This window comes from Hippoglossus hippoglossus, chromosome 8 (assembly GCF_009819705.1).
Source record: "Hippoglossus hippoglossus isolate fHipHip1 chromosome 8, fHipHip1.pri, whole genome shotgun sequence".
NCBI lineage: Eukaryota > Metazoa > Chordata > Actinopteri > Pleuronectiformes > Pleuronectidae > Hippoglossus > Hippoglossus hippoglossus.
The window spans coordinates 327,504-341,163 of NC_047158.1; the positions used below are offsets into that span (position 1 = coordinate 327,504).

The 13,660-nt window shown below is 45.7% G+C and overlaps 1 protein-coding gene across 3 annotated transcripts in view; it reads left to right on the top strand.

Moving 5' to 3' along the window:
- ap2a1 (adaptor related protein complex 2 subunit alpha 1) overlaps window positions 1-13,660 on the top strand; it is an 88,242-nt gene that overhangs the window by 56,700 nt on the left and 17,882 nt on the right. For 2 of the 3 annotated variants that reach the window (XM_034594504.1, XM_034594503.1), the window contains 2 exons: window positions 11,893-11,955; window positions 13,249-13,331. In XM_034594504.1, coding sequence (XP_034450395.1) covers window positions 11,893-11,955; window positions 13,249-13,331 — 146 coding nt within the window. The remainder of the gene's footprint in view (window positions 1-11,892; window positions 11,956-13,248; window positions 13,332-13,660) is intronic. The other variant, XM_034594505.1, reaches the window with a different exon arrangement.

Consider the following 13,660-nt stretch of genomic DNA (forward strand, 5'->3'; position numbering starts at 1 on the left):
CTGCAATGCCATCATGAGCAGTCTGAAGTACAGTGAGTCTTACACTAGAGGGCAGAACAATTTGTAACGTTTCCTCCCCCATAAAACATTCCCCCTGGGGAACCCATTTTCTCACCAACAGGCCGTCTTGGAGAAAATAACCATGGGCTGCACTCTCCACCTCATCATCAGGAAGAAGCTGGTTGTACAGAGCATGAAGTGTTGGGTCATCTTTTTGCTCTTTCACCAGGTCACTGCAAGACACAGGCAAGGGGAAAGCAGGCACAAAAGATACGGACTCTCTTTTCTTATCAGAATTTTCAAAACAGGAATCCCCACTGGCACGGCTCGTAGCGCGTGTCACTGCACAGGTGGGAAGTACCACCGAAGGGGTTTTGAGGGACTCAGAATTTCCTACCTGGGAGGATATAGTGTCCACTGGCACATCAGGCCACACTCGACTGCCAGCCAGGTCATTTCCTAAGATGACCTGCACTCCCCCCATAGGCAAAGAAGGACGCACTCCCATGATCACATCACCTTGCACCAGATTTGACACTAGTGTCAGTTTATGCTGAGGAGCAGAGAAGACCGTTAAACCCATCCCTCTGACCTCAACACTGGAACCAATGTTGGTCTCAGGAGAGAATGGCAACACAGATTCCACAATAAATGAGTCCAGAGCCCCTGAATCTCTTAATATCTTGACAGGTACTTTCCTCTCACTCCCGACCAGTGAGACATAACCATTAGACACAAATGCAGCATAACCAGGATCAACGTCTTCATTAGCTGAGGAACTTGTCTGTTCTTGAGCCCAACCCGGAACCTCAATTTTTGACTTTAATGAAGGCGGTTTAGTGTGTGCCTGCACGGCGGCAATGACACGGCTCCTTTCTTCGGCACGAAGAGACACAGCAGCCGCAGATGGTTTTCCCGGAAAATAAACAGGCTTTGATATTTTCCTCAGCATTGGACACTCATTTCGCCAGTGACCCTTTCCATGACAGTAATTACAGACCTGATTTGGGTCCAGCTTTCCCCGTAAACCATGCTCTGCTTTACCTGAAAACCTTTCTGTCCCTTCTAACCAAAACTTACCGGAGTTAGCTCTAACAATGCTCCCTCGGGAGCCAGAATCTCCACGACCACGGTTGTCACCAAAAAAACCTTTATGGGTCAGGACAAACTCATCTGCCAATCTAGCAGCATCTGTAACTCTGCTTACTTGCTTTTCCTGAATGTAGGTAACAACACGGTCAGGCAAAGTATTTTTGAACTGTTCCAGCAAGATTAGTTCTTGAAGATCCTCCATAGTATTAACCTGAGAAGCAGCACACCAGCGATTAAAGTGAGTGGATAACTCGCGAGCAAACTCAGTGTGAGACTGCTTCTCTTTTCTGAGTAATCTGAATCGCTGCCGATAAGCTTCCGGTACCAATTCATATGTCCTAAGTACCGCAGCTTTAACCAACTGGTAGATACCACTATCAGTAACACTCAAGGCTGAGAAAGCCTCCTGGGCCTTGCCAGTGAGCACACATTGAAGCAATAGTGTACGCTCCGCGTCCGACCAATTTCGTGCCTCTGCCAAACGTTCAAACAACACAAAGAAAATGTCAGGGTCCCTTTCATTAAACTTAGGAACTAACCGTAAGTTGACAGCAACATCAAATGCCGGAATATGAGGAATAAACGAATCTGACTCTCCAAACTTCTGTGGCTTAGCCGGAAGCTTTCCTTCACTTATAAGCTCCAACTTATATCGCTCCAACTCTAACTGTTGTCTTGCCTGAACATGGGCTAGTTCAGCCTCCCGAAGATGGGCATCTTGTCTTAACCTTTCTAATGCCAGGGTATTTTGATGTTCCTGTTGCTGTTGTAGCAAGATAAGCTCTTTTTGTTGCTCAAATGTAAACCCAAGTCCAGTCAAAACAGGAGCCATTTTGGACATCCTAACTGGCCCAGTTACCCTGGGGGAGGCTACATCTGAAACACTATCCCTTTCTTCCGGTGCTTTTAAACTCCCCACTAAGACAGGCAGAACCTCTTTCTCCACTAATTTGTGCTTCAATGTGGCCAACAATTCATCTTTATTTAACTTTTTTGGAAGTTCAACATCGTAATGCTCAGCTACTTTCACGAGCTGATCTTTTTTGAAAGAGTTTAGCAACTCATCGCTTGGAGACTGAACAAAGTCTTCAATGGAAGCCATTTCACCAGTTCCCCTGCCACCTAGAGGCACTTATCAAACAAGCAATTACTACAAACTAATACAAAGTGTTCCACTACTAACTAACAGGGTGACAGGCTGCTTTAAATAAGGAACCCCATCCCTCTGACTAGCTGCCTAACCAGTTCTAGCTGAGTAACTCATCCCTAGACTTCATGCAGGTTAGTGGCAGGATAGATTAAGCACAAAGCCCAGTAACCCGGTTAACCTTCAGCACGCTGAAAATCACCTAGTCAGTCATGGTAGTGCCCCCGAGCAACTGCTCTAACCACTTACTGCACAAAAACAACAAACTAAAACAAAAAAAGGATCAATGAGAGACAACTAGTGCCCCTCATTGCTTATGCCTAACAGGAAATAAGGGTTCCAAATAACTTAGCAGCCCTTACCTCTGCCAGCAGTTTCAGGAACCTACAATTTAACCAAACATCTGTGTGGAAAAACTCCCTTTAACAAAAGTTACATTTACCACTTTACAATACTACTCCTTTCCGATCCCAGACGAGCCCCCATTTGTTACCACCTGACTCAAGGCTGGCAACAAAAAGTGAGATCACACACAGATCGACCAGTCAAAAGTAGTTTATTCAACTGAACTCAAACATCATATTTCCTAACTTGTGAGGTGTGTTAGTATGAAGGGCATCAGTGGTGTCAGAAGTGTGTGGATGAGTGAGAATATCGTGTGATGCGTGTTTGTTAGTGCAGCAAACCAAACAAAGGATCCAGGTTCAGGCTGGTGCAGCAGGCCCTGCTGAGAGAGAGAGACACTCCCAGAAGAGCAGACTTATATGCATTCTGGAAAGGCCCACCCCTATGGGCAGGTAGGTGGCAGTAGCTCCACCCACCAGCACAGAGCAAGGCACACCGGCAGGCAGAATGAGAGGGTCGTCATAGGGCTTTAACAAGGTGTGACATCCTCTGCCCTTAACCCTCAACAAGAGTAAGGAAAAACAATCAAGTGTAAAGGAGAACATCAGCAAGATCGATGATTGATGAAATCGCTCCACCAGTCCATCACTTTGAGGGTGAAGCAGAGTTGTCCGCATCTTGTTAACCCCTAACCTTCGGCAGATCTCTCCAAAGACCTGGGACTCAAAGTTCCTCCCCTGATCACTGTGGAGCTCGTCAGGCACCCCGAAGCAGGCAAACATCTCCTCCACCAGCCGTTCTGCCATTGTCGTCGCGCTCTGATCCGGAACCGCATACACCTCAGGCCACTTTTTGAAGTAATCCAAAGCCACAAGGACATAGCGATGTCCAGAATCTGTGAGTGGAAAAGGCCCAAGGACGTCCACCCCTACTCGCTCCAATGGGGCTCCCACCAAGTACTGCTGCAGCAGGGTGTGAGAGCGCTGGGTTGGTCCTTTCTGAGCAGTGCAGGAGTCGCAGCAGTGCACATGCAATTCCACATCCCGTCGACAACCCAGCCAATAGAACCGCACCGTGACGCAGTGGAGAGTCTGTAGTGCCCCACCCCCACCGAGCCATGAACCACCTGGAGAACCTGGGGGGCGAAGTCCCTGGGGCACAAGTAGCTGTAGGAAGTCGTTCCCTCTCCAAGGGGCCTGCCACCTCCGGTACATCACCCCATTACGGATCTCTAAATTACCCCATTGAGAGTGGTAGGCTTTCACCTCGGGCCCCAGTGCCGACATCTCTGGGTACTTGTGGAGCAGCCCTGTCTCCAACCAGCCTCTCACCAATCCCAGGGTCACATATGTCTCCTGCTGTTGCCTCAGTTGTTCGATGGTCAAGGGGTCTGGACAGTTTCAACCGTTGGTGTTATCTGACCTCGCTCCTCCTGCCGCTGGTAGTGGTGGCACTCAAGGGTGGCACAGGGACGCCGTGAGAGTGCGTCAGCATTGCCATGATGCCTTCCGGCTCGCTGCTGGAGTCATACCCCTGGAGGACCTCCAGCCAGCAGGCCACTAGGCCTTCCTCTCTGCCCGACTCAGTGCGCGAGTGAAGTAGGCCACGGCGTGCTCCCCATCCCCTCCCTCCTGGGCGAGGACAGGCCCGAACCCCACATTACTGGGATCAGTATCCACTATGAAAGGCTTTTGGGCATCGGTAGGCTAAGACCAGGGCTTCAGTGAGGGTTACCTTTAGTCGGATGAAGGCTGAAGGTGTTGGTCGCCACGCCTTGAGCACTGACAACATGTCCCAGCAACTCTGTCTCCCTCGTCAGCAGGTGACACTTTGTAGGGTTCAGCTGCAGCCCAGCCCGGCGGATGGCACTCAGGACTTTGTGCAGGTGGCCAGGGCTCTTTTGAAGTTGCTGGCATGCACCAGCAGGTCATCAAGGTACACAACACAATGGCTCCTGGGTACATCCACCAGGACCCTCTCCGTTAACCTCTCAAAAGTTGCTGGGGCATTGCAGAGCCCAAATGGCATGACACGGAACTGCCACAGCCCCTGTCCGATGGTGAAGGCAGTCTTTGGTCTTGTGTCGGGAACCAACTCCACCTGCCAGTAGCCACTTTGCAGGTCAAGGGAACTGAACCAGCTGGACCCCGAGATGTAGTCAAGGGCATCATCTAAGCGAGGGAGTGGATAAGAGTCCTTCTTTGTGACAGCATTCAACCGACGATAATCCACACAGAAACGCCAGCTGCCACCGTTCTTCTTCACCACGACTGCCGAAGCTGCCCATGGGCTGTTGGTAGGCTCAATCACCCCAGCAGCAGTCATCTCACAGATTTTGTCCTCCGCTGCCTGTCGTTTAGCAAGGGCCAGCCTATGGGGGCGTAGGCGGATGGGCTGGGCCAGCTGGACCAGCCCTGTCTGCCTGCAGTCTTCGTCTCTCACAGCGAAGATGTCCATGTAGTCATTTAGAAGGCATTTCAACTTGTGGCACTGTTGGGGGTCGAGGCCGCCACTGCTGAACTGTCATGTCAAGTTCTGAATGGCCATGGGTGTTTCAGGTGGTGGAACGACGGCAAGCTGTGTGATTGATGTTGAAGCAGGTTGTGGTTGTGCAGGGCTGATGGTGGCCAGCGGGGTACAGGAACTCAGTGCCTGCCGTGCAGTGGCTGCTTGAGGGGTTGGTTGATGGACTCTTGACAGGTTCTTTCTCTTATGACCAGACTTGAGTGCCACATTCTCTGTGCCGAGGGTTATGGTTTTCCCCGTCACGTCAACCCAAGCTCTCCAGCGGGTAAGCAGGTCAAGGCCGGTGATGCAGGGGTCTTGGATGTTGGCAAGCCAGAACTCACTCTTCAGCTCCTAGACTCAAACCCGAGCTGTCAGCAACTTCTTGGCCCTCATACCAGCTTTTTCTCCTGTCACTGTCATCAGCTGGATGTGCGTCGGAGTCCATGCCACAGAAAGCGGCCGTGTGGTTTCTAGGAGCATGCTGGGTTGCACCAGGGAAATGGTAGACCCAGTGTCCACCAGCGCCAGGCAGGGTTGACCAATCGAGTTGACAGGTCAGATAAAGTCCTTTGGTGTAATTCAGACGACCAACCAGCGTGCATCGGCCTTGGAGAGGGGTTGGAGACTGGAGTGGTGATCCCCCCCACTACACCGCTCTGCTGTTGCTTCCCTCCAGCTGGCTGATTCTGGCTTTTGGTGCAGGGGCTGGGCAGTTGTGGGCAATGTGGCCAGGCTCATCACACCGATAACAGCGATCAGTCATACGCCGTGGACGTCGCCTGAAGGTGCAGGGCCATTGCGGGGGCTGCTGCGGTTGAGGCTGGACATGACAAACCTCCTCAGGTTCTTCCTCTTCAGCATCAATGATGGCCGCCCTGACATGTAGTCTGGGAGGAGGGGCTCTCTGCTGTGTAGACTGTGTGGAGAGCACCCCTTCTTGTCATTCAGCTTCATGAAGGGCCTCGCCAAGAGCACGGGGGCATTGCAAGGCGGACATGCTGGCGTAACCTCTCAGGTGTGAGGAAGGCGTGAAGAGCCAGCTCCTCTTGGGCAGTGGCATCATATTGGGGGTAACCATGATGGGCATACAGCTGCCCATCTGCGGCGAAAGCACCCAGGCCCTCTCCAAACTGACGGTGGCGGCTGGCCAGTTGCTCTCTGCTCTGATCGGTGAGGGGCCGCCGCCCAAAATACCTCTGCAGTGCTGTGGTCAGGGCATGGAGGTCCTGCTGTTCTGCTGGGGTGATATCGAGGAGCACTTGTAATGCCTTTCCTTCCAATGCCAGGGCCAAGTGTGTGGCAGCCTCTTCGTTGCCCCAGCCGCTGTGCGATGCTGCTAGTCGAACTTGGGAGAGTACGGTTCTAGCGGTGTCACCCCGTTGTACTTGGGCAGCTTGGCTGGTTACTTAGGTGTAGCAGCAGGGTGTGATTGGTTTGGATGGATCATCAGCGTCGGAGGTTCTTTAGCAGGAGCAACATTGTAGTATTGTGATGGCTCACCATCAGTGGCGGGCAGCAGTGTGCGAGCAGTGGCAGTCCTCCCCTCTAGGGGGCGATAGAGCGGTGGTGCACTGGAACCATCAGGAAGTGTAGGATAATGTTTGTCTCTAGGCGAAGCCATTTGGGTCTGTGCTAAGTTTTGAAGCAAGGAAAAGTTCAGCTGAATGGCCTCTTCTAATTCTTTGATTTCTTTCTCCATCCCCCTTCTGACACCAATGTGGCGAGTGCGTGTGAGGATGAAAAGGCTGCACAGGGAACTTTCTTCAAAGCCCTTGACATGCGTCCCATACACCGCACGACAGCAAGTTGAATGGTTTATTTACACTTAACATTAAAATTCTCATGAACAGTGACTGGACCCCATCAGAGACACTATATTTCACAGTCATGGTGGTTGCACAAGTGAACTTAAATAAACACAACATTACCACCCAACAAACACACAAAACCCACATCAACCAAGTCTAAACATCAACCAAATATCAGTCAAAACGGCTAAACATCGCCAAACACATAACAGTCCCATGAGCCTTTGCAACATGCTGTCCAATCAGGACGACCGGCTCACCGACCGCTACAGTACTTTTACGAGAATGAGTACCAGTACTTGTGATGAATGAAAATCCTCATTGGATAGTTGTGTCCACATCATTCCTTGATAGGCCAGCCACACACAGAGCAAAGTTCACTGCTGCAGTGCCAGCAGCGCCACACATTACAATCATGTCATTGTCACAGCCACTCTGTCCACAGGGATACTAACGTGTAACATCATTATCTATAATCATATATTCTCAGCGTCCACTGGCCGAGTCAGAGTGCACCCAGCCCGGGTAGACGCACACGGAGTGCTCCTCTCCTCTAGCCGAGTGAGAGCCAGGCGGCATACACGGGCTCCACAGGCCGAGCCGCGGAGCACAAAGCCCGGCTAGACGCACACAGTGTGAGCGCTCCTCTCCACCAGCCGTGTGAGTGAGTGAGAGCCATGCGGCGGCTCAACTGGCCGAATCAGAGTGCACCAAGCCCGGCTAGACGCACACAGAGCCAGCACTCCTCCTCACAAGCCTAGTGAGTGAGTGAGTGAGTGAGGGCCAGGCTGCTCACACAAGCTTCACTGGCCGAGTCAGAGTGCGCCATGCCCGGATAGACGCACACGGAGCGAGCACTCCTCTCTCGCACACACTCACACACAATGTAATTTTTAAAAAGTAAAAAAATTATCAATAAAAAAGAAAATGTTGATTATGAAAACCTGCATTTTACTTAATACTTCTTAATACTACATGTGTTTCACTGAAGTTTATTCACTGAAGTTTATAAAAAAAAATTCTGAATAGTTCTCTTACACTTGTGATCAAAAACATTGATCTGAAGCTCAATTCTAAGGCTGTTCTGTAAATAGCTTTCTAATAAACAATAAATATAGCAACTTCTGAACAACCCATATCCATGTCAGGCTTAAAATACCAATTTCCGGTTTAAGCCACGCCCCGTCCGAGTACGGATACGGATAATTGGTTTAATAATTGGTTTTGAGTTGATTTAACAGATGCATATAATGGTGTACTCGCACATCCCTACAAAATACCACTTACTTGTGCTCATGGATGCACAGAAAGGGAGATGAGTTAAAACTGCACAAAAAAATTGTAGGTGTACAAAGTAGGTGAATGAGGGCCAATGTATTTTCTACCTAGTACCTTATGTAAATAGACTAAAATCTGGATCCTTTCACTTACTTGATGATATAGTCTGTCAACTAGCCGCAAGCAGTATTATCAATTGAGCCTTCTCAACTCCACTTTAAACTCCCAAAGACACCAGTATTATGATATTTAAAAATTATTGTAATGTTCTAACAATACCTTGCACCTTACAGTGATCTGCAGAACATGTTTATTTGTTGAGGAAAGCTTTGTTGGTTAAAACAAAAACCTGTTTATGACTGAAAAAAAGAGCTCAGACGACCTAATTGTACAGTTAGCTTTGACTGTTTTGAGGCACTTAATCATGAACCCTGCACCTCCAAAGAAGGAACGAAAATGGTGTTACATGTGTAAATACTAGACCTACAGTTAAATATATGACCTTGTTACCAGTCTTCCTGTATTGTCAGGTAAAACTCATAAAAAATGTCCTGTAAAGCTTCTTGACAAAGATTTCCTAAAAAGAGTGGAAACCCTGAATGCATCCTTGGTAGCTGATTTTATAGCTGAGAAGGTGGTGTCATAAATGTAGAAGAATCAGACGAAGATTTTAGAAAGTTTGTGGTGATAAGAGCCGACACTGTGACACTGACACTGCAGACACGAGTCTGTGTGTTTTCAAGACAATCAAATGATCTCTGCAGCGTGGTGAATAAGTCACTTCCTACCTCTGTCTGCTGCATCCAGCTGCTCCACCGCTCACCTGAATAAGGCGGAGGATTTGTTGCTGTTGTGAATGCAGAGAACCTTCCACTGAGTTGTGCATGTTTGAAAAGCAAACTCTGGGTAAACTCCATAGCCAATTCTCTTGATTTTACCCGCAGGTCATGTCTGAAAATGGCTTATGACTATCCTACTGTCAATATAATGTTGTTCTCACGTTTGAGTCCAACTGCCTGAAGATAAACAATGACAATCTAAATACATTTTTGGTCTGGCCCTCACAGTCTGTGCGCGTCAGGGTGTGCTGTGGCTGCAGTGTAGTGGCTGGAGGTTGGTTGATACGGCTTGGTATTGAATTATGCGTTTGCACAGTGCATGATGGAGTTAAATGTCACATCATGTTGAGGCATGTGTCCTGTTGCTAGTTGCTCATTCTTATAGCTGGCTTCTAACTCTGATAGTATGTGTGGCGTATGCTGTAAAGCATGTCGCAAGTGTTCCTGCACAACACACCAGAGTTGCAAAGTGCAAATCCAGGCCTTCCAGGGGCACTGTGGCAATGGCAGATATGTCATTCTAGTATGAGTTTGTGTATCATCAAAATTATTTTAAAGTAATTATTATTACGGTGTTTTTTTTTTTTTATGTTCACTGAATATAACCCCAGGGCCATACTGGCTGTGTGAGTGGTGGGTGTACGACGCAGAATGTCTTGCTTTTCATTTCTGCGCTCATGTTATCAGATAACAGTGTCCACAGTGCCTGCGTGAGCACCTCAGCTCAGGGCTGTGAGACATGCTGCTCCTTAAGGGATTCGAGGTCTCACCTTTTTTCTCCACTTGCCGCACGTGGTTCACTGCAGGATTGGCAGTGACAATGATCTTTCACCACAGTTTAAATGTCTATCTGTTGTATATGTCACAAACAAAATTATTTGCAACAGCTCCTGTACCCGTTTCAGGGCTCCAGACGGCGACCAATTAGTTGCATTTGCGACATTTTTGAGACTATTTTATTCATTGTTTATTTATTGAGGATATTATAATATTTTTAATTCTAATTCAAATGTCAGACTGAATTCTTAAGAAGTAAAAGTTCATGCTCTTTGAAAAGCTGTACTTGCAGGATTATGATATATTATTTCCGTGTTATGATATTGTCTTAAAATGATGACAACATCATTTATCACAATCATTCCCGTGACAATATATTATCCAACAAAATTTGTTATCATGACCGGCCTACCTTATTTTCAATAATGCACCAAGTTAGAGGTTTTCTTGCACAGTTTACAGCTTTAGTTCTCAGAGAATTTATTTCATATCCAAGCAAAATTGGTATTGTAGACTGACATATCCCTAGCTGAATCGATATTGAATCAAAACTTTGTGAATCGGAATCAAATCGATTTGGGAAATCAGTGGCGATACCCAGCCCTAATCAGCATGCCAATTTCAGAATAATATATGACAGGATTCTCAGCACAGGAGAAGATTAAATCTGATGCCAGAGGGTCCCTGCATGTATACACAGTGGAGGACCTGATTAAAATGAGTCTTAAGGGAACTAGCTTGGAGGAGGTTAATGCCAGGAGGGCTGTACAGATGAGGTTCAGTCAGGCAAAAAGAGCTAGAAGGCCTAACTACAAGGGTTGGCCTTCAGAGGTGCCAGGCCCTTGTAGTCTTCATGGGGGTGTGCTCTAAAGGGAGGAGAAGGAGAGGCATTCTGTAAGAAGACGTTCCATGTTTACTTCTTTTGTTGTGTTTGTTAGTTGGTAAATTTTCTATTTATTACCAAACCATTAATCAGTAAAACAGTTGAGATGGGGAAAAAGTATGAATGTGTTGCTTTGCATGTCGCTTTAATTTGTGGGTCTAAATTTCGTGCTGGTGCCCCGAAAACAGTGCTACTAGTGGAAAAAGTTAGTCTGGAGCCCTGACATTGTAATTTCTGTAAGTTGTCTATGTATCTGGGAAAATGTGAATTGCATTGCAGGTCGATTTAACATGTACCCCTAAATGTTCTGCTTGCGCTCCTAAAGATTTCAGGGAGGGGCAACAGTGCTCCTAGTAAAAAAAAAAGTTGGTCTGAAGCCCTGCTTTGAAAATTAAAAGCCTTCTGTGGTTTTGTTGACTGAATCCATTCATTTTTTATTTTTAAAAAATCACCAAAGATTTTAGTATATGAGTGTCTGTTTTATTGACTATTGCATAGACATTGGGAGTTAATTACATTGCCATGAAGAGCAACATTAGCCCCATTGAACTTGGGAGAAAATTTGATTTGTAGCACGAGATGAGGCCTAAGACTAAAAAGAGGCACCAAACCTTGTGTTTAAGCTATGTATGCGCTTTAAACATGTGAAAACTGTCTTAAGTAGAGTGCAGTTGATAAATCCCTGTTGTTTTGGCTCTGTATTTTAGCAAACACTTCACATGAACTAGAGACGGGTTCAAGTGAATTAAGGCCTCTAGTATCTATAATACTAGGAATTGTTTCCCTTTTGCATGCTGTTGCCCAATTTTTCAACAATCGAACAATTTTGTGTTCACACAGTTTGGAAAGAAACACAGTGAAATCAAACCTGGACATCTGTACTTTACTCATGACTATTGTTTAATTTCTTATTCAGTAGGCTTGAGTACAGAACCAAATTACCAGTAATTGTCCACATACAGTGTATGCTGACTGCCCTGGATTTTTAAATTGTGTAATCATTTGTTTACTAACCACCCCTGCATTTTATTCTTTTATATTTCTTACCTCTTTCTTTTAACCAATTTACCACCATACATTGTTGAACGGTGTTTTTTCTCATGTCCTATTTCTGCTCTATCCATTTATTCCTTATTTGTCCTGTTACCTATCTGTATCATCCTTCCTATCCTGTGGGCTGTCTCTTCATCCCTTTGCTGTCTTGTGGTCTCTCAGCTCTGCTACTCCCTCTGAGGATCCTGCCCCTCCTCTGTCTGAGGCAGACGAACTTCTTAACAAGTAAGGTTTTTCTCTGTAAATTTTGTGTTTCTGCCTAGCTTTGCATGTTTACTATAAAAGGGGTTGACGAAAGGGCAAAAGAGAAGCCCTCACAGTAAACTGTGAATAAGCCATTCTTTTTCCACCAAAAGCCATATCAATCAGATTATCTGCTGTACTTTTCCAAACTTCACAACTCTTTCAGACACTTATTAGTAGTAGAATCAAGGCATAGCAGTTACCATTGTTACTAACCCACCTTGCCTTACTGACGCAGCAGCGGACTTGTTTTTTCGAGTCTCACTGTGTTCTGTTTTTGCTCCATTCTGAGGAGGGCTATGTTTTATAATCAATCAATCAATCAAATTTAAATTGTAAAGCCCATATTCATAAAATCATAGTTTGTCTCATAGGGCTTAACAAGGTGTGACATCCTCTGCTGTTAACCCTTAGCAAGAGTAAGGAAAAACGACCAAAATAACCCTGTTAACAGGGGAAAAAACTGTAGAAACCTCAGAGAGATAGCCACAGGTCACGGATCCCTCTCCCAGGACAGACAGAAGTACAGTAGATAACGAGAGTAGCAGTGTACATCAACAAAATAACAATATTTACAACATTGATGATAAAAGACAGTGTCTAGCGTAAATGGAGAGATCTATCAATGATAGCTTTTATTTTTTGATTCATAGTTTTTTTGTTAAATTATATTCCAAAACCATACTATATTGTATTGACATTGAAGTAAAACAAAATGTCAAAAAAAGAAAAGTACAACTCTTAGTAGTCAATAAGCTGAAATCTGTGGATTTTGGGCATTTCTACATTATGAAACCGTAGGTCAATACTTTCAGCTGACTGGTGTCTAAGGTAGAATGCTCTTATCTAATAGACATAACTGGGTCACTGGCTAAAAGTGCCAACATTTTGCCAGACTTTGGTTCTCCCTCTTGCCTCAAGCTATACAGTAACTATTGACTATTTGGCTTTTTTACAGGGCAATCGACAACATGTCTCTTTACTCTGAAATTGTTGCATTTTATTACTGCTGTGGGGATTGGGCTACTTGAAAATTGAATCATAACACTGTGGAAAAAGCAGTGTTCTTAATACTGTAAAGTCTCTTGATTAAAGATTGTAGACAATCTGCTGCCATTTACACCAGGAGCACCAATGACCTATGGAGACGAGAACAAACAAAATTATTAATATCAAATTAATTTTTATGTTTTTCATTCAGGTCTTTTTGAGAGAAGAGTAACTGTCAAATTTACATTTCTTTTTACTAACCATTTAAATGGCTTAATTCTACAGGTTTGTGTGCAAGAACAATGGAGTTCTGTTTGAGAATCAGCTGCTACAGATTGGCATCAAGTCAGAATATCGTCAGAATCTGGGTGAGTTGTCCTCCCAGAAAAGAGGGTGCAGCCTGACAGTGTTAATCATCACATGCACATAGTTTGGCAGAATTTTTATTACCAAACAGTTGTGGGCTGGTGGACATGTGGCTGTGGTTTTGTATATTTTTGTTTGGAAATTGCTATGTTTTTTGTTTTTTCTTTCATTTATAAATGGTCATTGGCTGTATCCGTATGATTTTGTTACTTAGTGGGATCAGTCATCAGGTGGTTTGATGGTTTTTAATAGACAAATGACAGATTTAATTGATTGATGTGCAAATTATCTTTACCACATTTTTGTTATCAGGTGATAGAGATTGCACACA